This window comes from Rhinolophus sinicus, linkage group LG07 (assembly GCF_036562045.2).
Source record: "Rhinolophus sinicus isolate RSC01 linkage group LG07, ASM3656204v1, whole genome shotgun sequence".
Lineage (NCBI taxonomy): Eukaryota > Metazoa > Chordata > Mammalia > Chiroptera > Rhinolophidae > Rhinolophus > Rhinolophus sinicus.
This window is the reverse complement of record NC_133757.1, coordinates 71,220,905-71,247,015: the sequence shown is the minus strand read 5'-3', so window position 1 is coordinate 71,247,015 and position 26,111 is coordinate 71,220,905. Positions and strand designations below refer to the sequence as shown.

Here is a 26,111-nt window from a genome sequence, read left to right as displayed (position 1 = left end):
GGGGATTCAAAAGGAAGTTTTACTATTTCCTTTTTCAAAATTTTTTTAAACTTGTCATTCATCCCCAAACTCCCTTAAGGTAGAGCACCTGGAAATCTAAAAGGGAACGTCACCGGCCCCAAGCCCAGGCTGAGCGTGGGGCACTACTATCCCAGGCAGCTTAATGGCCTCAGCATGTCACTGATTGCCTCCATTTCACAGATGAGGAGACTGAGGCTCCAGAAGGATGAGGGACCTTCCCAAGGCCACAGAGCTCATTCAGCCACATCAGTGCCCCCATCTCTGCCTGGAGAGGTTTTCTGAGGCCTGGAGGAGTTGGCCTTGTGCGATTAGTGACTGGTCCTCTGTTCAGCCCTAAATGACAGGCAGGGTGTCCCTGAGAAGCGGGCTGAGAGGGGCTTTACAGAGAGAAGGGTTCCAGTGGGGCCGGGTTGGTTTGCCTCGAAGATTCTTTCTCCAAGGATGTCACCTCTATGGCCACCGAGGCTCTTGGGTGGCTGGGTAGGGGGGCCAGACCCTGTGTTCTGCCAGGGGTGGGGGGCACCTCCCAGGGGAAACCACAGCCCTCCTCCTTTCAGACCCCGATTTTCAGCCCCACACCCATTCCATGTTTTTTTCTTCTCGCTTTTGGGTGTTTTGTTTGGAAGGGTTTTTTGTTTGGTTGGTGTTTAGGATTTTTCTTTTTTTCCGCTTTGTTTCTTCATTTGTTTCTCCTGGTTTTGTTTTGGATGTCGATGCCGTTTTCTGTCCTTGATTAATTAGCTGCCCCACGCTCATCCCCCATCGTGTTCCGTTTCCATGACAACGCAGCGGGCATCCCACTCGTGCCTCGCTGTGGATGCCGGCGGCTGGCCTGGACCACGTCCGCTGGCTGGCCGGACCCCATTCTCTTCCCCCGACTCCCCCCACCCTCCACCCAGACCTGCCAGAAAGCTACCCCCATCTCAGTGCCCTGCCCCTCACCCCCAGTCTGTCTGCATGGCCCCTCCGTCTCCCCTCCCTGTCCCCCCACTCCTCCCCTCCAGCGTCTCCTTCCACTTCCTCCATCCTGTCTCCAACGTGACTCTGGACTTTTCGTGGGGTTTCCTTTTCCGAAGAGCTGCCAGCTTCATGGCCCTCCTCCCTGCCCCCACAGGGCTCCCCCCTTTTCGTTGCCTCCATCTGGGATTCAGGGAGCAGGGTTTGGAGTCTCCAGCTGGAAACGCAGGCTGAAAGAAGAAACCAGGCTGCTTCCCTTTATTCCCTGGAGCCCCCTCCTCTGTAGGGCAGGTCACACCCCTTACAAACACCCTCTTTAGGGGTGCAACTGTACCCCCAATACCATGTGAAAATAAGAGGCAGGTTGGGATGCTGAAAGTCATTTGTGACCCTGTTTTGCCTGTTGAGCCTCCAATCTGTCCTCTCTTCAGTTGGAGACAAGACCCCTTCACCCGCCCAAAGCTGGGGAGGCAGTCACGTGGCTCCCGAAGTCCTCAGATCTTACCTGGGGACAGGCTCCTTCTGACTAGAAGGCTTTGCTAGGCTAACCCCAGTCCTTTCCTCTGCCTAGGGGGCAGCCCCGGAAGTTCAGGTGCCCGTGAGTGTCCACCCCCTTTCCCGCCCATCCCCGAAACCCATCCAACTTCCGAAAATGGAGCCCCCGAAATGTGTCCTGCTGCCTTCATGGTCTGTGAGATGGGGACAGAAGGCTGCATCTGCTTTCCTGCTAAGAAATGCACAGAACATGCCCGTTTTCTCAGCGTTCAAGTTCATCCCCGTTTATTATTATTATTATGATTAATATTTATATTCTATTCTGCCAGGGCTGTGATGTGACAATGTGACATCTCACATTGGGTCACATCCGCTAGAATTAATATGCAGCATTGAAGTGGGCCCCCTCCCCCCTCCTCCTTTCTCTGTCTCTGTCCCTCCCTCTCTCTGTCCCTCTCCCTGTGTCCTCTCTTTCTCTCAGCTCATCTGTCTCTTCTCTCTGGTGCCCACATGAGTGTGCAATAAGGCCCCTGAGATCCAGGCCTCTTTGATGCATTAGTGCTCTCTGTTCCTCCTCTCTCTCTCTCTCTCTCTCTTCCTCTCTCTTTCTCTCTCTCTCTCTCTCTCTCTCTGTCTCTCTCTCTCTCAACCAATCTCTTTTGCATGCTGTTTGTGACTCTGAGAGCTGCATTTATCAATGGAAACTTGTGAGATTCGACAGAAGCTTTTAGAAGGGTTTCTATACCCCAAAACCACAAAAATTTCATTAGAGTTTCTCATCTTTTCCTGGAGGGCCCCCGGGGAAGTGGGCGGGGCCCCTGAGTCACTAGGGGGGATGAGGGTGGGGCGCCAATATCCTGGCCCCCTCTGCCTCCTGGTTCCAGCTCTTTCCATGTTCTCCCCATTCCCCGTCCATCCTTCCCAGAGCCCCCCATTTGCAGCCGACATCTTCCAAACCTTCCCACTTGGGAGAGTGGGTGGAGGGGCTGCTCCCTGAAGCCACATCCGTCATCAAAGATGAGAAACAGCTGATAAATTTTTGTGTTCGTAACTGTGCTGTGACCAGCCCCTCTGGTCTCTGAAACCCTGTTGCTATGAAATAATGCTTCATGTCTCTGATTATATATTGATATATCTCTCTATATATTGTTTGTGAAGTACCTTCCTTTAAAGTTTTGGTTTCTTTGTGTTGGAATTTGGTTTTTTAATTTGGTTTCTTTGTTTTCTTTTCATCTGGATAAAAAAAAAATTGTTTTCAACTGGGGGGAAGAAAACAGCCCTGTTTATATTTAAATTGTTTTCCGCTTTTTTTTCTTTTTTTTTTTCCTTTCTTTCCTTCTTCCTGCTTGTCTTTCTTTTCTCCTCTGGATTCCGTCTCCCCCCCCAACCCCATTCATCTCCCTCCCGGCTGCCGCTGCCGCTCCCCCAGTCCGCCGTGTGGCTCCTCGATTCTCCATCTTGCCCATGAGCCACGAGATTATGCCAGGTGGCAACGTGAACATCACCTGTGTGGCCGTGGGCTCCCCCATGCCATACGTCAAATGGATGCAGGGGGCTGAGGACCTGACGCCCGAAGATGACATGCCCGTAGGCCGGAACGTGCTAGAACTCACGGACGTCAAGGACTCTGCCAACTACACATGCGTGGCCATGTCTAGCCTGGGTGTCATCGAAGCTGTGGCCCAGATCACAGTGAAATGTAAGCAGGGGGCATGAGGGAGGTGGGTGGTCCCCAGACCCCAGGTAGGTGATAGGGTACGTACAGGTGGAAAAATTCTGAGTTCTGGCTTCGGTCATTTGGGCTGTAAAGGGGACAGTTCTGTGGACATATATTTATTGGTTAAAAGTTATTCTGTGTCAGGCCCCAAGGAATGTGACATGATCTTACTCTGCTGAACTCACAGCCCAAAGTGGGAAGTGCCTGTATAGCCAGGTAGCTATGATACAGGCTGATTAGGGCTGTGATGGGGACCACACAGCACCGTTCACACCCCCAGAGTAAAGGTCTCGTCTCCCAGAGAGGTTAGGTTAGGGAAAGACTAAAAGTTGAAAAGGAATGAGCCAACGAAGATGGGGAATAGTTCTAAGAAAAGGGAACAGCTTGTGCAAAGACTCAGCGAGATAGGGAGGGCAAGGTGGGAGGGGATTACAAGGGACCACAGATCCCCTGATGTCTCAAGTTTGTGGCAAGGTTCAGAGGAAGGTGCCCTCATATATTTTTCTACTTTTAGAACAGGGGCCAGCAAGATACAGCCCTCGGGCTAAATGCTACCCTTCACTTGTTTTTGTACAAAAGTTTTATTGGGGGGCCAGCCCAGTTGCTCAGGCAGTTAGAGCTCCATGTTCCTAACTCCGAAGGCTGCCGGTTCGATTCCCACATGGGCCAGGGGGCTCTCAACCACAAGGTTGCCAGTTCAACTCCTTTAGTCCCACAAGGGATGATGGGCTGCGCCCCCGGCAACTAAAATTGAACACAGCACCTTGAGCTGAGCTGCCGCTGAGCTCCCAGATGGCTCAGTTGGCTGGAGCGCATCCTCTCAACCTCAAGGTTGCCGGTTTGACTGGGACAACAACTTGAAGCTGAACGGCACCCTCCACAACTAAGATTGAAAGAACAACAACTTGACTTGGAAAAAGGCCTGGAAGTACACACTGTTCCCCAATAAAGTCCTGTTCCCCTTCCCCAATAAAATCTTTAAAAAAAAAAAAAAAAAGTTTTATTGGCACACTCCCATTGTTCACACCTTGTGTAGGACAGCTTTCTGGCTACAAGGGCAGAGCTGAGTCGTCTCAACAAAAGCCTGCAAAGCTGAAAATACTGTCTGGGCTTTTGCAGGAAAAGTTTTAACAAGCCCTGCCCTAGAGCCATAGAAAGTATCAGTGTCAGCTGGTTTGTTGGTCATTTTGCTGAGGGATTGAACTCCTCCTGGTGAATGCTTGCTGGGGCTTGTATGGTGTGAGATCTTGGGACAAGCGGGAGAGAAAGTCACAATTATCCAGGTGCTGGGACACAGCTGGAAACAAAACTCGGTCCCTGTTGGTTGGGAGAACAGACAAATGTGAAAATGAGATAACCTTAGGTGGTGATAAGATCTGGGTACCGCTAGTCTAAGTAGTGAGTGAGGCCTTAAGGAATGGTTTTAGAAGGAGTCAGCCAGGTATAGGGAACAGCACGTGTGAAGTGGGAACAGACGGGGGCCCGTGGCTGAGCAGAGTGAACCACAGAGAGAGCTGTGGACCACAGGCCACCAATGTTTCCTTCAAAAGTCAATATTTTTCTCAAATAGCAAATATGTTTTTAATAAAGTAAATGCTTTTGGCTTTATGGGACATCTGCTGCAGCCACTCAACTCTGATATCAATGTCTAATATCAGCCATCAGTAATACCGTGTTTCCCTGAATATAAGACCTAGCCAGATAATCAGCTCTAATGCTTCTTTTGGAGCAAAAATTATATTATTTTGTATTATATTTATTATATAAGACCCGGTCTTATTTTACTATATTTTAAATTTTACTTATTTTACTATAAGACCAAGTCTTATAAATATAAAGACTGGGTCTTATATTAATTTTTGTTCCAAAAGACGGATTAGAGCTGATTGTCTGGCTAGGTCTTATTTTTGGGGAAACGGAGTACATAAGCATGGCCATGTTCCAATAAAACTTTATTTACAAAAACAGGTGCCGGCCCTCAGGCTGTAGTTTGCTGACCCCTGCTATAGGTGATGGGATAGGAGTCCTTAGGCCCATGGTCACTGCCAAGGAAATCAAGGCTCAGAGATGGCAGTTGTGTGGCTGAAGGTCACTTAGCCTTCAGGGCCCACTGCCAGCGGGCCTGACGTGTGACCTTGTCCCCCGCCCATAGCTCTACCCAAAGCCCCTGGCACTCCCGTGGTGACAGAGAACACAGCCACCAGCATCACCATCACGTGGGACTCAGGCAACCCGGACCCTGTGTCCTATTACGTCATCGAATATAAATCCAAGAGCCAGGACGGGCCGTACCAGATCAAAGAGGACATCACCACGACACGTTACAGCATTGGCGGCCTGAGCCCCAACTCTGAGTACGAGATCTGGGTGTCGGCCGTTAACTCCATCGGCCAGGGACCCCCCAGCGAGTCGGTGGTCACCCGCACGGGTGAGCAGGCCCCGGCCAGCGCCCCCCGCAACGTACAGGCCCGCATGCTGAGCGCCAGCACCATGATCATCCAGTGGGAGGAGCCCGTGGAGCCCAATGGCCTGATCCGAGGCTACCGGGTCTACTACACCATGGAGCCCGAGCACCCTGTGGGCAACTGGCAGAAACACAACGTGGACGACAGCCTGCTGACCACCGTGGGCAGCCTCCTGGAGGATGAGACCTACACCGTGCGCGTGCTGGCCTTCACCTCTGTGGGCGACGGGCCCCTCTCGGACCCCATCCAGGTCAAGACACAGCAGGGAGGTGAGCTGCCGGTGGTGGGCGGTGGCCGATGGTGCTCGGAAGCCACAAAGGGGTTTATTCTTCCCTCACGGCGCTTTAAAATATTTTCATGCTAGCGTTTCAGAGCAGGAAGTTGTCTCAGAAAACCCACATTTCTGGCTTCGCTTGGAAAATCCGATTTGGCAAGCCCACGGGGCTACAATCGGACATCCAGGTAGATCCCCGCAGCTGCGTCTGAGGAAAGGGGTGCGTTTCCGCTCCTCTCCCTCTTCTCCACGAACTCACTGGCCCCCATCAGCATCTGAGTTTGAGAACCCCTGGCCACTGCCCTCACTGGAGAGGTGCATGCTGCCCGTTGTGGAATAACAAATGGAACGTGCATCAACCCAAAGGCAGGACTAGGGGTGGGGGTGAGGGACATTTAGGTGCACAGAGCCCCAGTTGTTCCCAGAACCTCAAATCCAGGAAGACTCCGGCAGCTCAGGCAAAGGGATGGGAGGGTTGGGGCTCTGCCACTGCAGGGAGGATATGGGTGCAAACCCATGTTTCAAAATTTCATCCCCACGAATTTCTCTATCTTTTAATTCGGGGGAGGGGAAAGCCACTGGGATGATTTGAAAAGGGGGTTTTCCCACTGGAAGCAGAGAGGGTGGGGGAATTCATGTGGACACCTGACAACAAGGGGCAATAGGGGGAACATGGGAAAATAAAAGTAATAAGAACAGTGGGAGAACATTCTGGAGGCATCTCGAGACAAACAAGCCTGTACTTCAGGGCTGTGCCGATCTTCATGGTGCTCTTTTTGGGGAGAATGGGGACACCTGGCAAGTTGGGCACTCTTTCTGGAGTGGACCCCTCCCCGGTCTCCCCCCATTTGTTCCTTTGTTCCTCCCCCCAGTGCCTGGCCAGCCCATGAACTTCCGGGCTGAGGCCAAGTCAGAGACGAGCATTGGGCTCTCCTGGAGCCCCCCACGGCAGGAAAGCATCATCAAGTACGAGCTCCTGTTCCGGGAAGGCGACCATGGCCGAGAGGTACCTGGGGGGCCGGGCAGGGGGCCGGGCGGTGCTCACCCAGCGCCCCCCTCGCCCACTCTGAGCTTCTCTCCGGTCTCGCTGACTGTGACTGGGTCTCTCTTCCCTTTCTCTTTGCCCCTGTGTGCTGCTCATTTTCCCACCTCTCTCCGTCTCTGTCTCCTTCTTCCCTCTGCCTACTTTTTTCTCTCCTTTCGTCTCCCATCTCTCACTGTGTATAATTCATTGGTGTCTCTGTCTCTGTGTGTCTCTTCATTTCTCTTTATCTGCCTCTCTCGTAATCTCTCTCTGTTTATGCCTGTGTGTGTGTGTGTGTGTGTGTGTGTGTGTGTGTGTGTGTGTATCTCTGCCTCTGTCTCTCCGTCTCTCTCTGTCTCTCCCCCTGCCCCTGCCCCCAGGTTGGGAGGACCTTCGACCCCACCACAGCGTTCGTGGTGGACGACCTGAAGCCTAACACCGAGTACGCCTTCCGCCTGGCAGCGCGCTCTCCTCAGGGCCTGGGCGCCTTCACCTCGGTGGTTCGGCAGCGCACGCTGCAGTCCAGTAGGTGTCTCGCGGACCCCGCCCTCATCTGCGGGGGGGGACCCTCGGCCAGCACAGATGTTCTCTGTGTGCACTGACCAGGGCGGAGCCTGCCTCAGGGGGTGGGGGGCTCCTCCAGCCCATCCCCACCCCGCTCTTCGAACTCAGACACATCTACTGGCGCTGTCCTCGGTTTCCCCAACAAGGCAGTGAGGGGTTCGGCCATGGGGTCCCGCAGGGTGCAGTTTCTCTGTCTTCCTGGGGGACGAGATGTGGCCAGTTTTGTGGTTTTACCTTAGTTTCTGACTGCACCTTCCTCTCCTCTTCCTCTCCCGGATTTGGGGCTAATTGAATGGCCACATTGTACCCATTTCTCAGACGTTTGGAGGGGTACATGAGGCTGTCACAGCTCATACCCCAGAGAGAGAGCAAAGGGCGCTCGATGGCCCTTCCTTCCCCCAAGACAGGGCTCCCATTACTGAGGACGGATGGTGGGAGTCAGAGCTGACACTGGGCTTTGGGGGTAGTACAGGGCCCAGTTCAGGGCTCTCGAATTCCTGAAGTTCTTTTTGCTGTGCCTGCCTGGCTTCCCGGTCTCAAACAAGTTACCTTTTGACCAGGACACTGCAGCCGGCAGCTGGCTCTGGGCCACACTGTGGCCCCCGCCACCACCTTTCCTGCCTTTTCTGAGCACAGGGCCTAAGCAGACCTTTCCTCCCTCACTCCTCTGCGTTCAGCCTCGTGCAGCGTGGCCTTTGGCTTGGTCTCCGCTGCCATGGCCTTCGTCGCTGTGGCCCTCTTCCTTTCCCCTTCTCTGTCAGTCATGGCGTAGCCACCCAGGCCTTGTTCCGGAAGCAGCCTCAGTGTTCACATATTCAACCCCCTGCCAGGTGTGTGCACCCAGGGGAGGTCACGGGTCAGTCGAGAGTGACAGCAACTCAGGCCAGGATGTCTGAGCCACTGGGATGAGGGGCCTCAGAGACACAGCACCCCCCCCCCCCACTCCAGCCTCCTTCCCTCCTCCCGGCTCCCCCCCCCCCCCCCATGCCGAGCACTCTGCAGCTCGCAGGCATCTGGGCGTGTTTGTGTGTGAGGCGATCAGTGAGGGTGTCCTGTGGCTTGGGTGGCCACGTGAGAGACCGGCACAGCTGCCGTGAAGGTGAGTACGCGCTGGTCTCAAGCAAGTTCACAAAGACGGCCCACCCTGCGTGCCCCCTACTTGCCTAACAGCTCTGGGCTGCACAGACAGTCCAGAGCCCAAATTCAGCCCCTAAATTCTCCACTTCACTGCCAAGAGGCACCTTTGCCCACAGATTGGAATCTGGAACCACATGCTGCTGCACACACGTGTCCGTGTTTCTAACCATGCCCACCCCTCCTGAGATGTCACACAGGTTGGGCCGGATTGTGAAGGAGGCGGCCTCCATGGTTGTCAAGAAAGCAGCTTTGGCCCAGCCATGTGAACCTCTGGGGCGGCCCAGGACAGGGAGTGGGGGAGAAGGGACTCCCCACTTCTCGCCCCAAGATGGGTGGGGCCCGAGAAAACTGCAGCCAAGACTCAGGGCCAGGCGTATCCCCCCGGGGCTGCGGGCTTCTTAGGCTGAACTCAAGGGTAGGTGGAGGCCAGACCACTCAGCCGTGGGTCTCCCCAGACACCGTCCCACCTTCTCGCCTCGTCGGCGCCAGTCCGGAACTGCAGCATGCCCACACTGGGGGCTGGAGCAGGGCTGCGGGCCCGCTTACGTCTGGAGACCCACCCAGAGATCGGTCTGGCCTTGTAGCTCAGCTCTCGCCATTCCCTCCCTCGTAAGAAAGTCTTATAAGTTAGCAGTTGAAGAGTGGAAGGTAGGTAACCAGACTGGGAGTTTTCTGGAAGGCGTCTTTCTTTCTTTTATTATGGTTTTTCTCATCATCATCACCATCACTGTTGTTTCATATTTTATTATGGTTTTGGTTTTATTTTTCCTCTCCCTTTCTCAGCAATTCCATTCCCTCCGGCACATTCCTCGGTTGGTTTTTCCACTCCTGCCTGATTTCCCCAGGCACTTTTGGTTGAGGTGGCTGGTCAAGAAATGGGGGAGGGGACCCCAAGTGTCAAGTTTTGGAGGAGAGAGTTCTGATATTTCACTTTAAGCAAGGCTGGAGGGTCCTTCTAGCTGAAGTAATCCATTGGAGTGGCCTCTGAGGTCTCATAGCCTGCTGTCTTTGAAGACAGTGTCCTCTGATTCATCTCTGGATCCCAGGGTTTAGCACAGGGTGTGCGTGTAGTAAGTACTCTATAAACACATGCTCAGTGAACAAATGTGGCTGGCATGATGGTGAGGATTCTCTATGCCTTGACATCAAGTAAGGCCAGCGACCTTTCTGGTCTTACCTCCAGGCGAGATCTAGAGTCCTGGGAAGCTGAGGGAATGTGGCTCCAGCCATCCTCAACTGGCCTGAGCTGATAGGAGGTATAGGCTGAGGTCAGAATTACCAACCTCAAGTTGAGACAGCCCTTGGACAACAGCTGAGCCTGGGTTCAAATTTTGCTTCTTGCCGTGTGCACTTGGGCAGGCAACTTGGTGTTTCCTGGCCTAAGTTTCTTCATCTGTAAAATGGGAGGTGATATGTGAAAAACACCCAGGATGGGTGGGGCCTGGCACCCAGTAGGTATTCATTCAGTGATAACATAAAACCAGGCAGGTGGGCTTTGAAACTGGTTTCCTCACCTGTAACATGGAGTAGGGCTGGAGGGATGATAGTTCCGGCCGCCTAAGAGGGGGTCATGAGAATTAAATGAGGTGCAATCAGTGGGATGCATTTTGAATCTATAAAGGGCTTAGGGTACTGAGTATGCAGAGGTGCATAGAAAAGTTTATCAGTAATGCCCTTAATACAGGGCCTGGCCCATAGAGGGTATCTAGCTTATGGAGATTATTGCTGTTATTCTGTAAAGACCTTAACACACACACAGTAGGTGGGAACTATCAGTCAACAAAGCCTTTAGCATACTGCCTGACACACAGTAGGTGCTCCATATATACAGCTGCTATTTTAAATCTAAACATGGATTGGTACAGTGCTGGACATATAATTGGCACTCAGTGAATAGGAGCTATTAGTAGTTTGTCACAAAGTTAATCTGGTATCAGATGCACAGTAGGGGGCTATGATTGTTCTGCAAAGCCCTTAGCATAACACCTGGCATACAGTAAATGCTCAATAAGTGGTACTTTCTTTAAAGAGGTGAGCCTGGTGCCAGGCACTTAGTAGGTGCTCAGATGGGAGCCACTGTCAGTGTAAAAGGGCATAATGTGGTGCCGGTACACTGGTTTTGCTCACAACATAAGAGTCATTATCTTCAAAGCCCTTGGCACCATGTGTGCAAATAGTAGGTGCTCAATAAGAATTAACACTATTTTTATATAAGGCCCTTAGCATAGTGTCTGGTACACAGCAGGGGCTTAATATATGGGGATGACGACTACTACTGTTACCCAATGACAGTTCTTGACACACAGTAGGTACTTAAGAAGTGAGAACTATTAATGTTCTACAAGGCTCTTAGTATATAGTGCCTAACACATAGTAGGTGCTTAATATGTGAGGACAGTTTTTCAATTAAGCCCCTAGCACAGTGTCCAGCGCACAGTAGGTGCTTAGTATGTGGGGACTATGACTATTATCTGATCAAGTCCTTAGCACAATGCCTGGTACACAGTAGGTGCTGCATAAAAGGTAACTTTTTGTCTTTAGAGAACTATTATGATGCTCAGCCCATACATAGTTGGTGCTCAATAAATGAGGCTTGCTATTGAACTGTAATGGGCTTATTGTGGTGCCAGGGGCACAGTAGGGGCTTAGAACAGAACTCTGATCTATAAAGACCTTGACACACAGTAGGTGTCCAATAAACATGTACTTGTATTACCCTACACAGCCCTTGACATACTAACCGGCACACAGTAGGTGCTCAAGACATGGGCATTATTGCAAGTGGGCTGAGAATGTGGTCCTGATTGAAGTAAGCCATTGAGTGGCCTCTGGGGTCTCTGGTAGAACAGGTATTCGTTCAGTAAATAGATACTTTTACTATTAACTTATGAAGCTCTTAGCGCCATACCTAGCGCACAGTAGATGCCCAATAAATGAGGCTTTTACTGCTATTCCCCTAACATTGCTATTCCCCTGGCACACAGTAGGTGTTCAGTAAATAAATGTGCTTACTATTCTGTGAAGCTCTTAGCACCATGCCTAGCACACAGTAGATGCCCAACAAATGGGGCTTTTATTGCTGTTACCTACCATAGTTCTTGGCACACAGAGTTCAATAAACAGTTGACTATTACTCTTTGAAGCCCTTGGCATGGTGCTTGTCCCATAGTAGTTACCTAATAAGTGGGGCTTTTATTGCTTTTCCATTTGACATGGTGGCTGACACATAGTAGGTACCCAGTAAATGGGACTTTTATTGCTATGCTCCTGGCACACAGTAGGAATTCAGTACATTTACTATTATCCTATGAAGCTCTTAGTGCCATGCTTAGGATATAGTAGGTGCCCAATAAATGGGGCTTTTATTGCTGTTCCTCTGGCATAGTATCTGGCACACAGTAGGTGTTCAGTAAATTAGTGTGTTTAGTTATCCCATCCCTGGCACAGTGCCTCGCACACAGTAATTGTTCAATAAATAAGTATTTTACTATTACTCTCAAGCCCTTGGCACCATGTCTGGCACATAGTAGTTATCTAATAAATGGGGCTTTTTGTGGTTTTCCACTTGGCATGGTGGCTGGTGCATAGTGAGTGCCCTGTAATGGGGCTCTTACTGCTATTCCTCTGGTATAATGTCTAGCACACAGTAGATTTCAATAAGTACATTTACTATTATTCTGTCAAGCCCTTGGCATGGTGCATGGCACATAGTAGGGGTTCGATAAATAGATGCTTTTGCTGTTATTCTATGAAGCCCTTGGTACCATGCCTGACACATAGTAGGTACCCAGAAAATGGGGCTTTTATTGCTATTCCTCTCTTCACAATACCTGGCACATACATGTGTGCTCCAGAGGGACTGTGGCTGCCCTCTATCTAAGACCTACTGTGTGCTGGGTAGGCAGCCCCGTAATTACGAGAACAGTGTTCTTGGCCAGCCGTCCTGCTCCACCCCACCCGCCCATCTCGCCTTTGGTTGACACCCGCTTCTTTTGGGTTCGACTTCTTTTTGCTTTAGTCCTGTTTTGTTTGTTATCATCTTCTTTTTTATTTTCTCTTTCCCATCTTTTGTTTCCCCGCCCCCTCCCCGCCCATCCCACTCCCTCCCCCACCCCCACGTTCTCCCCCCCTCCAATAGAACCGTCTGCCCCCCCTCAAGATGTTAAGTGTGTCAGCACACGCTCCACGGCCATTTTGGTAAGTTGGCGCCCGCCGCCGCCGGAAACGCACAACGGGGCCCTGGTGAGCTATAGCGTCCGCTACCGACCGCTGGGCTCGGAGGACCCGCAACCCAAGGAGGTGAACGGCATCCCCCCGACCACCACTCAGATCCTGCTGGAGGCGCTGGACAAGTGGACGGAGTACCGCATCACGACTGTCGCTCACACAGAGGTGGGACCAGGGCCCGAGAGCTCGCCCGTGGTCATCCGCACCGACGAGGACGGTAAGCACCGCCCTGGCCCGGGGACCCCCCGCAGGCCCCAGCCCACCCTGCCTTGGAGCCTCCTGTCTGGAAAACGGGGCTGGCTGGTGGCCAAAAGGTAGAAGCCACTGTCATGAGAGGGAAACATGTGGCAAGCAGCCTCCCCAAGAGATGCTGGGCTCCTTGATCTTGGAATTCTCCATTCTAGACCTCTGGGCATCATTTGCTCCCTGAGCTTTGTGCCTGGAAAGTTGAGCTTGGCAGCCCTGTATTTTGGTCCAGTGGTGGAAACCATGGAAATGGAATGGAAGAAACAGCAAGTAGCTCTTGCAAAACATTTATGGTTCCTGACACCAGAAACCTAGCTTTTAGACTTATCTTGGGATAAGCCAGGATCTGTAACTCCTGGGTCTGAGCCATCCTACCTAAAATTAGGTAGACTGTGCTGTTAACGTTTAACCATCATCTGTGTGGGGAATGGAGACCAATTTGTACTATTGGTCAGTTTCTGGGGTGTTAATAGTCCTGTCCTAGCTGATTTGCAAGGTAGGAAGTTTTAAGCTGCAAAGTGAGATGGCTGCTCAGGTGGCTGAAGCCGAGGGCATGAGGCAAAATGAAGCGAGCAGCTTCCCCAATAACACCTGGTTTGCTTTCCGAGCCATTGGCCTGGAAGGTTGGCAGCTCCACATTATGTCCTAAGAATGGGGAAGAAATGAAGCCACTCCCTATGCCAGACCTTAGGATGGAGTGAAGGAAGAGGGCTCTTAGCAGGGAGCTGACTGCAGAAGTCCTCAATGCCAAGTGGGCTGGCTGCATACTGGGGTACATAGGTGCATGCAGCTGGACTTTCTGGATTCAGACCCCGGCTTTGACTCTTTCTAATCCTGTGATCACAGAATCAACTCTCTGGGCCTCAGTTTCCCCATCTGTGAATAAGAGCCCATACCTAGAAGGGATACTATTAGGATGGTGGCAGTGTGCATAAAGTTCTTCGAACAGGGCATGGGTGGCCCGCTCATGTCATGTGGCCCTGGAAGGTGGCCCATAGGCACTGGGGGATCTCAGTTGCCCATCTGTAAATGGGGCACACCATTAGGGCTCCTTCCCCGGGATGGGGGAGGCGTGAAGGAGGCATGCCCTCCCAGCTGGTGGTGTGCTCTGAAAGCGCCCAGTTAACCAGCAGCCACTCGGCACCCTGGCATCGGGCAGCTGCCCGGGTCAGGGCCGGGCACCCCAGTAACGGCCCCGCCCGGCCCTCCCCTCCACTCCCCCGCCAGTGCCCAGCGCGCCGCCGCGGAAGGTGGAGGCGGAGGCGCTCAACGCCACAGCTATCCGCGTGCTGTGGCGCTCACCAGCGCCCGGCCGGCAGCACGGCCAGATCCGCGGCTACCAGGTCCACTACGTGCGCATGGAGGGCGCTGAGGCCCGCGGGCCGCCGCGCATCAAGGACATCATGCTGGCCGATGCCCAGGTGGGCGGGGCTCCGGGGCAGGGCCTGGGTGGGTGGGACTCCAGGTGGGCAGGGCGGTGCCCAGAACCTGTGCTCTTCCTGCCCTCTCGCTGCTTCTCTCTCTCTGGCCACCCCGCTCACCACCTCCTCTCTCCCTTGCCGCCTCCTCCCACGCTCAGTGGGAGATGGACGACACGGCCGAATATGTAAGTAGTGCCCTCCGGCCATTGGGCCACTGGCGTGCTCTTCCCGCGGGCCGGGCCGTGCGATGCTGTGACCCCACTCCCTGCCCCCCTCTTGTCAAAGGGTCTCCTCCCCTGGGCCCCGGATGCACACCCTATTGCCTCTTGGAGCTAGTAGCCTCAGTTTTCACAGCAGGCAAATGGGCACAGCAGCCCCAGCAGGCACCTTTTGGGGACTCTGGAGGGGTGACCTGAACACAAGGGAGAGGCCTGGACCTGGCGGTCATTTATTATCCTTCCTACCTGGATGGGCCCTAGACTCTGCGGGGTTCATGGCTCCAGGTTTCACACCCCAACTTATTTACTTACCCGCCTGCCATCTTCACTGCCACACCTTTGCTCAAACTTACGGCAGCATAGAAGGCCTTTCCTATAGCATCCATCCACCCCTCCACCCCACAGGCTCCCCTGTTGGACCCAAACCAGAACTGGGTCACTTTCCAACCCAGCCTGATCTTTTTATCACTTGCGTCAGTCCTCCCTGACCTAGAAATTGCTCTCTGGCCAAAGCGTCCACTTCATTTTGGCCTTTGAGTGATGAGAGGGGTCAGTGGGCCTAGGATAGGAAAGGAGTCCTGCAGTACCACTGCTTTCACCCCTCCATGCTTTCTCAGGAGGCCCTAAACCAGAGTTGGGATTGCTGTGTGACTTAGGGCAGTTGCTGCCTCTCTGGGCTGTCTTTCTACCCTTAATATGGGGGCCATGGGCTCTTCTGAGAGCCCCACGTTTGATATCAAGTTCACACTGGCACCATCCCCTCCCATAGGCTCTGCCTCTTCCTGGAGAAGTTCCCATGTGGGCTCCAAGTCAGCCTCTCCCACCCACCAAAACCAGGGGTGGGGGGGACTGAATGTGAGGCTCAGGGGCAGGAGACCCTCTGTTTGTGCATCCCTGTCCCCCCCTCCTTGTGCGCCTGATCTGGGGACACCCCACATCTCCCAGGCATGCCGGACTGTTTGTGGGTGTGCATGTGCAGGGGTACGGGTACCTGTGTGGTGGTATACGTGGGAATGTGTGCAGGTCAGGGTGCTGTGGTCATTGAACAAGCTGTCGTTTATTGAGCACCTACTATAGGCTACATCCTGTACAAGGTGCTGTGGATGTGACAGTGACCAAGACAGCTCTGAGGTGGCCTCCCTAGTGTCACAGTCCAGTGTGGGAGAGGAACGTTAATGGAAAAAAGGCACAAATGCATGTCAAATTACAGCTGTGGTGGACACAGGGTGTAGACCGTGGGGTAAATGTCTAACAGTCAGCTCTCCAGATGGATGGGTGGGGGTGGTCCTGATCTGTAGCATTTTCCCATTTCCATGGTGTAAATACGCCCATCATGTCAGTTTCAAGGTACCAACTAGATATTCAGTAGCTCATCATTGTATAGTTCTCTATCACAATGTACAAGAGACAGAATAACCTCGAGAGCATAGATAGTGGTAAATGTACTGAGATAATTAGGAAAGGGGTTTTTGAGTATTTACTACCTTTGTTTTTAATATTATTTATCTGATTGTAAGTTCATATACCCTTGTAGTTTCCTTTTTAATAGCGGCTGTATTTAATAACTGGCTCGCAAAATTCCTGAAAATTTAACTATTGGCTCTCGCAAACTGGTATAGGGAATTACAGCACACCAGTGTAGTGGAGGCAGCGAGAATAGCCCGTGCAAAGGTCCTGGGGCAGGACCATGCCTGGTGTGTTGGGGGAACAGTGAGGAGGTCCTTGTAGCTGGAACAGAATGAATGAGGAGGGGAGAAGGGGAAGGGGATAGGGGCAGGTCCTACAGGGCCTTATGGGCTGTGGGAGGATTTGGACTTTTAACCCAAAGGAGGTGGGAGCCCTGGAAGGCTGTGGGCAGAGAAGGTGCAGGACCTGACTCAAATCTTCACAGGCGCCCTCTGGTGATTGTAGGGAGGACAGACTGTGGGGATGGGAGTGAGAACTAGATTACTGGGACAGAGGCAGCTGCCCTGGTCCAGGCAGCCGATAACGGAGTGTCAGGCTGCGTGTGCCCATCTCAGCATGGATGTGCTACCTGTCAGAGTCAGTGCATGAGCTTGGGTGCATGTCCCTGCCTAAGGACCAGGCCCTGCATCCACCTTGCTCGAGCTCAGCCCAGCCCAGGGAGGAGGGTGGACAGGGCTGTCTCAGCCATGGTTGCGTCGCTGACCCCACCCCTGCCTGCAGGAGATGGTCGTCACAGACCTGCAGCCTGACACCGCCTATTCCATCACCGTAGCCGCCTATACCATGAAAGGCGATGGCGCGCGCAGCAAACCCAAGGTGGTGGTGACCAAGGGAGCAGGTATGAGACCCCTGCCCCATAGCCCCTTTGCCCCCAGAGCTTCCCTGCAGAGTTCTTGAACCCATGTGGGTAGAGGATACACCGGGCAGGAGGAACGGCCAGTATAAACGGGTAGGGGCTGCTCAAGGGGGCGTTAGGGGCCCAGCAAGTTCCAACCCCATTTCCCCTTCCTCACTCACTTTCGCGGCCATTCAGTCCCAGACAGATACAGATAATGAACAGCTGATTCTAACCCCCTGTTCTCTGTCCCCCGCCCCCCAACCTGGACTTCATCCAGCTGTTCCCTCTGCCTTGATACCCTTCTCTGGGTTAGTTGTCTCCTCCTCGTGTGTTAGGTCTTTGCTTTGTTTCTACTTTCTCAGAGAAGCCTTCTTCATCCCATCCCATCCCACAGTCTCGGTTTGGTGCCCCCTCTGGGACCCCCCAGTACCCTATCCTTCCCCCATCATGGCTCTGATCACCCCAGGTGGGTTGTCATTTCAGGGTGGCGTGCCCATCTTCCCAGCTGCACCATGAAGCCTCCTGTCCTGGCAGCCCTGCCTCAGTTTGCCCTTCTGGCCCTTCCCATCAGTCCCATGGTTCTATTTTATCCCCAGCCACAACTGAGCCGAGTGAGGAGAGACAGCCATGAAAATGTAAGGGGCGGATGCTCCTTCCAGGCAGAGAGCACAGCCTGGGCAAGGCTCAGTGAGGGGAACAAGCGTAGTGTGTTACAGGAACCATAGAAAGACCCCACTTCTGACACCCAGTCCTTCCTCCGGAACCTTCCATGCCATGCCTGTGACCACGTAGTCTGACATTCAGTCTGGACACAGCCCCTCTCTACACTGCTGCCAGTTCTTCCCAGATGCTGTTCCCTTCTCCTGTCTAGTCTAGGCCCATGTCACCTCTTCCAAGGAGCCTCTTGTGATCTCTCCCTCCCCCCCAGGAATGTTGCATCCAGAGCCACGTTTGCTAAGCTGAACCCTGTGTATGCACTGTGACTGCTCATACCGCAGTCCCTTAAAGGTCCTGATAAGCCCTGTAGTGGAGAAGCCTGGTTTCTTTTGTTCAGTCCAGCTTTCCCTTTTCTTTACCTGACCCCAATACTTCTTTTGGCACATTCGTTACTACTCAGACTGTAAGAACCACAAGGCACGAGCAGGATTTGGGAAACTTCTATGTCCCATAGGTATTAATCAGGTGCCAGCAAGGATCAAATAAACAAGGCAAGAAATGTATAACTTATTAACTAAAGGAGGAGGTGAATAGATGAAGCCTGCTGTGATGTCTGTCGATATTTCCCTTTACTGGTTCTCTGAGTCCCCGGCCTCTTTGCGGTTCCTTATATCACCCAGCACATTACTGCCTCAAAGCTTTTGCACTGGCTGTTCCCTCTGCCTGAAGACTGTTCCCCCCAGACCTTCCTGCTACCCCCCTCCTTTGCCTCCTTCAAGTTTTTGATTCTCAATGATTCCTCCCTGAGACACACTTTTAAAACCTGCAACCCCACCCTGTGCTCCCAAACTGGTGAGTGGCCGCTGACACCAGCCCCATGTCCCCACAGTGCTGGGCCGCCCCACCCTGTCGGTGCAGCAGACCCCTGAGGGCAGCCTGCTGGCACGCTGGGAGCCCCCAGCCAGCACCGCCGAGGACCAGGTGCTGGGCTACCGCCTGCAGTTCGGCCGCGAGGACTCGTCACCCCTGGCCACACTGGAGTTCCCGCCCACCGAGGACCACTACACTGCATCAGGCGTGCACAAGGGGGCCACATATGTGTTCCGACTGGCGGCCCGGAGCCGAGGTGGCCTGGGCGAGGAGGCGACAGAGGTTCTGAGCATCCCAGAGGACACACCCCGAGGCCATCCGCAGATCCTTGAGGCAGCCGGCAATGCCTCGGCTGGCACTGTCCTGCTGCGCTGGCTGCCACCGGTGCCTGCCGAGCGCAATGGGGCCATTGTCAAGTACACAGTGGCTGTCCGGGAGGCCGGTACCCTGGGCCCTGCCCGAGAGACTGAGCTGCCAGCGGCAGCCGAGCCAGGTGCCGAGAACGTGCTCACGCTGCAGGGCCTCAAGCCCGACACGGCCTATGACCTCCAAGTGCGGGCCCACACGCGCCGGGGCCCTGGCCCCTACAGCCCCCCCGTCCGCTACCGGACGTTCCTGCGGGACCAAGGTAGGCGCGCGGTGACCCCCGCACCAGAGCCGGATTGGGCCTTGCGCCCATCCCCACCCCAGCCCCCTCCCTCTCCCCTGCCCAGGTAAGTGGTCACTTTTCTGCTTCCTCATGGACGCTCGAGGCAAGTCCGGACCCCGAGGCTCTGGCGTTGGCAAAGGTGGGACATGCCTCGGTGGCACCGCCGTCCCCCACCCCTCCTCCTCTGCCTTCTCTCTGCAGCCGCGCCGTCTCCCCAGCAGGGACTTGGGACAGGGCCAGGCAGGGCCGGGCCAGGGCCAGGCAGGAAGGCCATAGGCACAATGGACAACAGGGAGTGCCTGGGCCGCCCCATCCCACCCCACGTGCCCGCCCCACCCACCCCTGGCACTCACTGGGCTTCTCTTCTCTCTCCTGCTCGGCCGCTGCCTGGCACAGTCTCGCCCAAGAACTTCAAGGTGAAGATGATCATGAAGACGTCTGTGCTGCTCAGCTGGGAGTTCCCCGACAGCTACAACTCGCCCACGCCCTACAAGGTGTGGCCACATGGCTGGCAGGGGCGGGGGTTGGGGCTCGGTCTGGAGTCAAGGCGGTATGGTGTTGGGGTTCAGCTGCACTCAGCTGAATGGCTTTCACTGGGGGTGGAGGCTCAGTTTGGGATTAGGGCTCAGTCAGGATTGGGACTCAGAGCTGGGGCTCCTCTTGGGGTGAGGGCTCAACTGGGACTGAGGATCCATTGGGCTGGGGCTCGTTCTTCAGTTAGAACTCAAGAGTTGGGGCTCAGTCTGGGGTCATGGCTCATGCTGGGATTAGGGCTCAAGGTGGTGATTCAGCTGGGACCGGGGCTTAGTCTAGGATTAGGGCTCAGTAAAGATTGGGGCTCAGCTGGGATTGAGGCTCTGGTGTCTGGGCTGAGTTTTAGGGTTAGTGGTCAGTTAGGATTGGGACTCAGTCAGAGTTGGGGCTCAGCTGGGGTCAGGGCTCAGCAGGGTCAGGGCTGGTCTTGGACTGAGGCTTAGTCAGGATGGGGGGGCTCAGCCCAGAGACCCACTGAGCCGGCCCTGGCCTGCAGATCCAGTACAACGGGCTCACACTGGACGTGGATGGCCGCACCACCAAAAAGCTCATCACGCACCTCAAGCCTAACACCTTCTACAACTTCGTGCTGACCAACCGTGGCAGCAGCCTGGGTGGCCTCCAGCAGACGGTCACCGCCTGGACCGCCTTCAACCTGCTCAGCGGCAAGCCCAGCGTGGCCCCCAAGCCCGACACCGATGGCTTCATCATGGTGTATCTACCCGATGGCCAGAGCCCCGTGCCTGTCCAGTATGCTTGACACCCCACCCCCAGGACGTCTCAAACCCCATTAGCCAGCTATGTGACTGGGGCCAGCCACTTGAACTTTTTGTGCCTCAGTTTCCTTACCTATCTGTAAAATGGGGATTTCATCAGTACTATGTCATGTTGTTGCCCTGAAGAGCCAATACTTCTCATGGGCATCATCGCTACATGTGGCCTTATTCTGCTCCTCCCACATTTCATTGTATGACATCCCTGTGTGTCTAGCCTTCTACTGGTTTGGGGTTCCCGTACTGGTGGGGAGACAACTAAACAGACTCTCAGCCCCTTGGTGTGGCAGTAAGAGGTACCAGGGCTGAGAGTCCTGTGGGGAGAGGACTCTGCTTGGGAGGCAGAGAAGAATTAAGGGCTACAGAAATGTGTGGGTTTGGAAGTGGGGGCTTTGAAGGACGTGTAGGAGTTCAAGAACTATAATCGCATGGGGTAGAATTTCAAGGCAGAAGGCACAGCATAATCAAAGGCTGGAAGTTTAAACATGGCTGGAGCAATAGGGTAATAGACCCATTATATAAGCAGAAGGGAAGATTGGGGGGGGGCGCTCCCTACAGCATTTTTTGGTCATGCATATAGACAGCCCCCTCTAACACTTCATCTCCTGACAGGAACTACTTCATTGTGATGGTTCCACTGCGCAAGTCTCGTGGCGGCCAGTTCCTGACCCCACTGGGCAGCCCAGAGGACATGGACTTGGAGGAGGTGAGGGCTGGGGCCCGATGTGCAAGGGCCAGACGTGTCCCAACTATTGTGAGCCCAGTTGCTCCCAGCCAGGCTCTGAGCAGCCCACACCTCTGTTTCCACAGCTCATCCAGGACATCTCCCGGCTGCAAAGGCGCAGCCTGCGGCACTCACGCCAACTCGAGGTGCCCCGGCCCTACATTGCTGCTCGCTTTGCCATGTTGCCATCCACCTTCCAGCCCGGCGACCAGCAACAGTACGGTGGCTTTGACAACAGAGGCCTGGAGCCAGGCCACCGATATGTTCTCTTTGTGCTTGCTGTGCTGCAGAAGAGTGAGCCCGTAAGTCCCAAATGGTGTCTTTCCCACATCCAGCCACACCCTCGGAATGAGGCAGGCCCCAAAGTGGCCTCAGCCCCCGTAGCCCTGACCTCAGAGCCAGACACAGAGCCTCTCAGTTCCCTGGACAGAGGGAAGGACTTGAAGTTGGGGGAATCCCAAGAGGAAGGTGTTCTGGAGGAAGGAACTTTGGAACTGGGGCTTTGACGGATGCATAGGAGTTCAACGTAGACAAGACACCCCCAGGATTTGCATGTGCAGAGGTCTAGAGGTGCAAGAGGAACAGAAAGAATTTCAGAGTGGTTAAAGCAGAGGGGAGAAGGCAGATTGGCAAGTGCCAGGCCATGCAGGTTACCACCGGGGTCAGGGTTCTTGGGAGCCATAGGAGGGTTTAGAGTAGGGGAGGGACAGAGATTTGTGTTGGAGGAAGACCCATCTGGCCACTTGTAGGAGGAGGGGCACTGATGGAGCCCCCCCCCCCACTGTCCCGTTTCTGCAGACATTTGCAGCCAGCCCCTTCTCAGACCCCTTCCAGCTGGATAACCCAGACCCCCAGCCCATCGTGGACGGCGAGGAGGGGCTTATCTGGGTGATTGGGCCCGTGCTGGCTGTGGTGTTCATCATCTGCATCGTTATTGCCATCTTGCTCTACAAGAAGTAAGTCCTCTGCATTCCCCCACTCGACAGAAGAAAGGGCCTCCTGGGAACGGAGGGGCTCCGGAAAGGTCTAGGAAAGGGTCATCTCAGAAGATTGTCGTGGAAGCTCTCTGTGGTATAGCTAGGGAAACAGGCTCAGAGGTTAAGCCACTTGATGAAAGTCACATGGCCTGGGAAATGGCAGGGCTGGGGTTCAAACCAGGCCCGGGATTTGACTCCTCTTAAGCCCCACACTCCGCTCAGCAAGGTCTGGGGTGGAGGCTGCCTTTGTCCAGTTGAATGAAGATAGTCATTGTAGTGGCCACTTGCCACTTACATGTCCCAGCTTAGAAAGGGAAGGTGGTAGACCCAGCAGGGAGGATTAGCCCTATTTTCTGGACAAGACCAAGGTTCAGAGAGGTTAAGAAAGGCCCCCACCATCACAGGACAGGCCCTTTATGGCCAGCACACGCTCACCTATCTTCTTTTGCCTCCTTCTCACCTGTGTCTGCATTTGGGAGCAGCAAACCTGACAGGTAAGAACTGGTCCTGCCCCCTGCAGGCCTGAGGGAATGGGGTGGCACTGAGCCCATGGGGTGTAGGGATGTCTGGCTGCTCCCGCAGGTTGCACACATGTCTGTGCATGGACCCTTTCCCACCGGCTGAGTCACACGTTTATGGCACCTGATTGTGTTCACACACGTGCCTGTACATCTTTGGGTACACGCTGGCACTCACTGACTCTTCCTCTTCCTCCCATGAAGTAAACGCAAGGACTCAGAGCCCCGCACCAAATGCCTACTGAACAACGCCGACCTCGCCCCCCACCACCCCAAGGATCCCGTGGAAATGAGACGCATTAACTTCCAGACACCAGGTATGTGCTCATCCTGGCGATGGGAAAGAGGAAGCTGCCCCCTGGTGTACCCTCACCTACCCCACCGAGCTGTGCTTGGTGCAGTTAAATTCCTGTTTCCCAAATTCCTTCGTGGATCCGGGCTTGGAGCGCTCATGGGTTGATTCTGGTTAGAACCTAGTGAGGCTTTTGAAAAGTTGCATTTAACTGGTTGTTCCTGTCTTCTCTGAGAGCTTAAAGGACATCTAAAAACCAAAACGAAACAAAGCCTCATTTCTTCTGGCAGAAAGAGCTATGCTTCTGTTCACATCCCTAGTCGGAAGAGCACGTAGTGGTAGGTCTTAGGGTGTTTCCTTGACCTTTTCCCACTTCCTGGGATGTGCCCCAAGCAAAGCACAGAGATTACGCCTCCTCCATGCCCTGTACCTCTCCCCTTTGTGGCCACAGATGCTCATGCTCCCCCTGCCTCTTCACAGTTCCCTGTAGGTTAATAGGATGAGCTCAAGTCACCTGCCATGCCTGGTGGGAGATGAGTCAGGGTCTGGTCCTTGATCACCGTCACCTGCAGCGATCCACACACTCCCTCATCTCCTCTTCCTGGTGGGCTCATGCCAGCTGCTTCTAACCAGCAAGGAATTTTTTAGTTAACTGATGGCTGCTGTTCTTCTGAGCTCACAGCCTGCTTACATCTGTCCCACTGCCGGCACCTGGTCTCCACTTCCTGTATCTGATCTGGTTCATATTAACTCTGTTTCCAACCAAATGGAGATTTTAAACATTTGTATTTAACTGATGGCTGCAGCCCTCCCTCCATAACAGATCGTGAAAGGTCTCATATGGCACCTCTAACATACTCCCGTCTCTTTTCTGTCGCTGTTCAGAAAAGACAGTTTTTGTCTTATGTCAGTTCTGTTTCCATCCAAAGGAGGATTTTAAAGGTGTATTTAACTGATGGCTATCGTCCTTAAAGTTCATGGCATGGGCCCGAACGTCCTTCCCCTGCCCCTGAGTTTCTCCCTCACCATCCTGCATCCTCCTAAATCCTCCCTGCTGACCCCAACAGGGGACCCAAGGCCAGGTTGGTCTGGGGGGACATGTTGACAGAAGAACCTAAAACTTTGGGATTTCCCCAACGTTGCAGCTGAACACCAGGCAGAGGGAGACAGAGCAGCTACGTGTACTGTCGGTTCTCGGGTTGGGGCCCAGCAGCCGTGTGTCCCTCGCTGTTGGAAGTTGCTCTACCTTTTGCGTCTGTCGGCTGGCCGTTGTGCGTGCACCCCATGAAGGGTGGGCGAGGCGGCAGCCCCCTCGCGTGTTTTCATTTATTTATTGTTTGCTGTTTCTGCAGATTCAGGCCTCAGCAGCCCCCTCAGGGAGCCGGGGTTTCACTTTGAAAGTTAGTTCCTGTGTCTTTCTGTTCTTGGCTTCCTTTCGCCCGCCCTCCCCCCGTTTGTTTTCATCTTTGGTTTCTCCATCCCGCCTCCTATCTCTCCCACCTGTCCAATGCTGGCTTCTGGGGGGAGGGGGTCTGGTCCACTGGGCCCTTAGGCTGCTGGTTGTGGGGGGGGGGCAGGGACATAGGTGAGACATGTATGTGTGTACATACGTAAGAACAGGAGCCCACCTGTGTGACAGGCAGAGGGACCCACCAGACAAATGGACACCAGCCTCAGACCATGTAGAGGTGGGCTCTTGTGTGACACTTGGGGGCCCCCACTTAGAACAATAGTTGTTTACCAGCTGGCCTGACCATGTCTTAACGGTTTAACACCGGTACGTCCATGGCGGCACGTAGCTGCAGAGTAAGTGTGTGAGCGCATGTGTAGCCATCGGCCCTAGGAAAGGAGAGGGGTGTGGCAGACCCTGATTCAGGAAGAAAGAGCCAGGCCCACCCCACTACCTCCAGCCACACCCCTGGAGGCTCTGAGGATCAGGGGCATCACCATTCCATGTACCCGATAAGACAGTCAGTCCTCAGAGTCAGGGGCTCGGTGCGCCTGCCCCAAGCAGGTGCCCAGACAGATGGGGACACACCTGTGTCTCCCCTCTCCAGTCCCTGGACTCTACCTAGCAGAGAACTTTTCAGGCCCTCTGATCCCAAAGGGGTAGAAAGGGGTCTCCTGTTGTGTGTCCCCCCCCACCACCCCCCGGGAATGATGTTTTTGGAGGCCCAGCCGGCTGCCATCTGCTTCTTCATTTCTGTGTCACCCGCTGCTTCCAGCCACAAGGCCCTAGGAGCTTGAAGTCCTCTAGGGCACCCCCTCCCCCCGGGTTGGGGGACTGGTACTGGCAGACACTGTGAACCAGGAGTGTGAGGCTCGGCCAGGAGCTGTAGCCTCAAATGCTCCTCTTTCAGACCCGCAGGCCTGGGTTCCCCTCCCCTACCACACCCTCTAACCGCAGCTCGTCCATCGCAGACTCACACTGTAGAGCACCCCCACCCCCGGCCCCTGGGCTGGCCCCCGAGTGACCGGCCCATGCCACTGGGGTCTGCTCTCCCCGCAGGCATGCTTAGCCACCCACCAATCCCCATCGCAGACATGGCCGAGCACACGGAACGCCTCAAAGCCAACGACAGCCTCAAGCTCTCCCAGGAGTATGAGGTGAACTGCCCCCCCCCCGCCCCCCGCTGTCCCGGGCCTGCCAACGCCCATCCCTGACACCCCGCCTCCCCTGCCCCCGCAGTCCATCGATCCGGGCCAGCAGTTCACGTGGGAGCATTCCAACCTGGAAGTGAACAAGCCCAAGAACCGCTACGCCAACGTCATCGCCTACGACCACTCCCGCGTCATCCTGCAGCACATTGAAGGTAGCACGCGGGCCCGGGCTCCCTCCTGCCGCCTCATCTCCCATACAGCACGTAGACCCCACACCTCTGCCACAGGGTAGGGCCAGCATGGACTGGATAAGCTAGGGACATCTCAGGAAACGGAGGCCTGCTTCTGGTCTCAGATTTGGTCCAGCTCCAGCCAGAGGCCGCTGGGAGTGTTTAGATATGTGTTTAACTGATGGCTGCTGTCTGTTACGTGTCTGCATCTGTCC

At 54.3% G+C, this 26,111-nt stretch overlaps 1 protein-coding gene across 17 annotated transcripts in view; it reads left to right on the top strand.

Annotated features, from left to right (window-relative positions):
- The window catches only part of PTPRS (protein tyrosine phosphatase receptor type S), a 100,479-nt gene that overhangs the window by 64,832 nt on the left and 9,536 nt on the right, over positions 1–26,111 (top strand). For 4 of the 17 annotated variants that reach the window (XM_074337636.1, XM_074337634.1, XM_074337635.1 and 1 more), the window contains 19 exons: positions 2,903–3,172; positions 5,343–5,924; positions 6,802–6,935; positions 7,334–7,478; positions 12,793–13,098; positions 14,355–14,548; positions 14,707–14,733; positions 16,954–17,071; positions 18,618–19,226; positions 19,644–19,741; positions 20,278–20,531; positions 21,167–21,260; positions 21,365–21,580; positions 22,077–22,234; positions 22,660–22,749; positions 22,978–23,090; positions 24,418–24,465; positions 25,575–25,672; positions 25,755–25,878. In XM_074337636.1, the coding sequence (XP_074193737.1) occupies positions 2,903–3,172; positions 5,343–5,924; positions 6,802–6,935; positions 7,334–7,478; positions 12,793–13,098; positions 14,355–14,548; positions 14,707–14,733; positions 16,954–17,071; positions 18,618–19,226; positions 19,644–19,741; positions 20,278–20,531; positions 21,167–21,260; positions 21,365–21,580; positions 22,077–22,234; positions 22,660–22,749; positions 22,978–23,090; positions 24,418–24,465; positions 25,575–25,672; positions 25,755–25,878 (3,678 nt within the window). The remainder of the gene's footprint in view (positions 1–2,902; positions 3,173–5,342; positions 5,925–6,801; positions 6,936–7,333; positions 7,479–12,792; positions 13,099–14,354; positions 14,549–14,706; positions 14,734–16,953; positions 17,072–18,617; positions 19,227–19,643; positions 19,742–20,277; positions 20,532–21,166; positions 21,261–21,364; positions 21,581–22,076; positions 22,235–22,659; positions 22,750–22,977; positions 23,091–24,417; positions 24,466–25,574; positions 25,673–25,754; positions 25,879–26,111) is intronic. The other 13 variants (XM_074337638.1, XM_074337637.1, XM_074337642.1 and 10 more) reach the window with 9 other exon arrangements.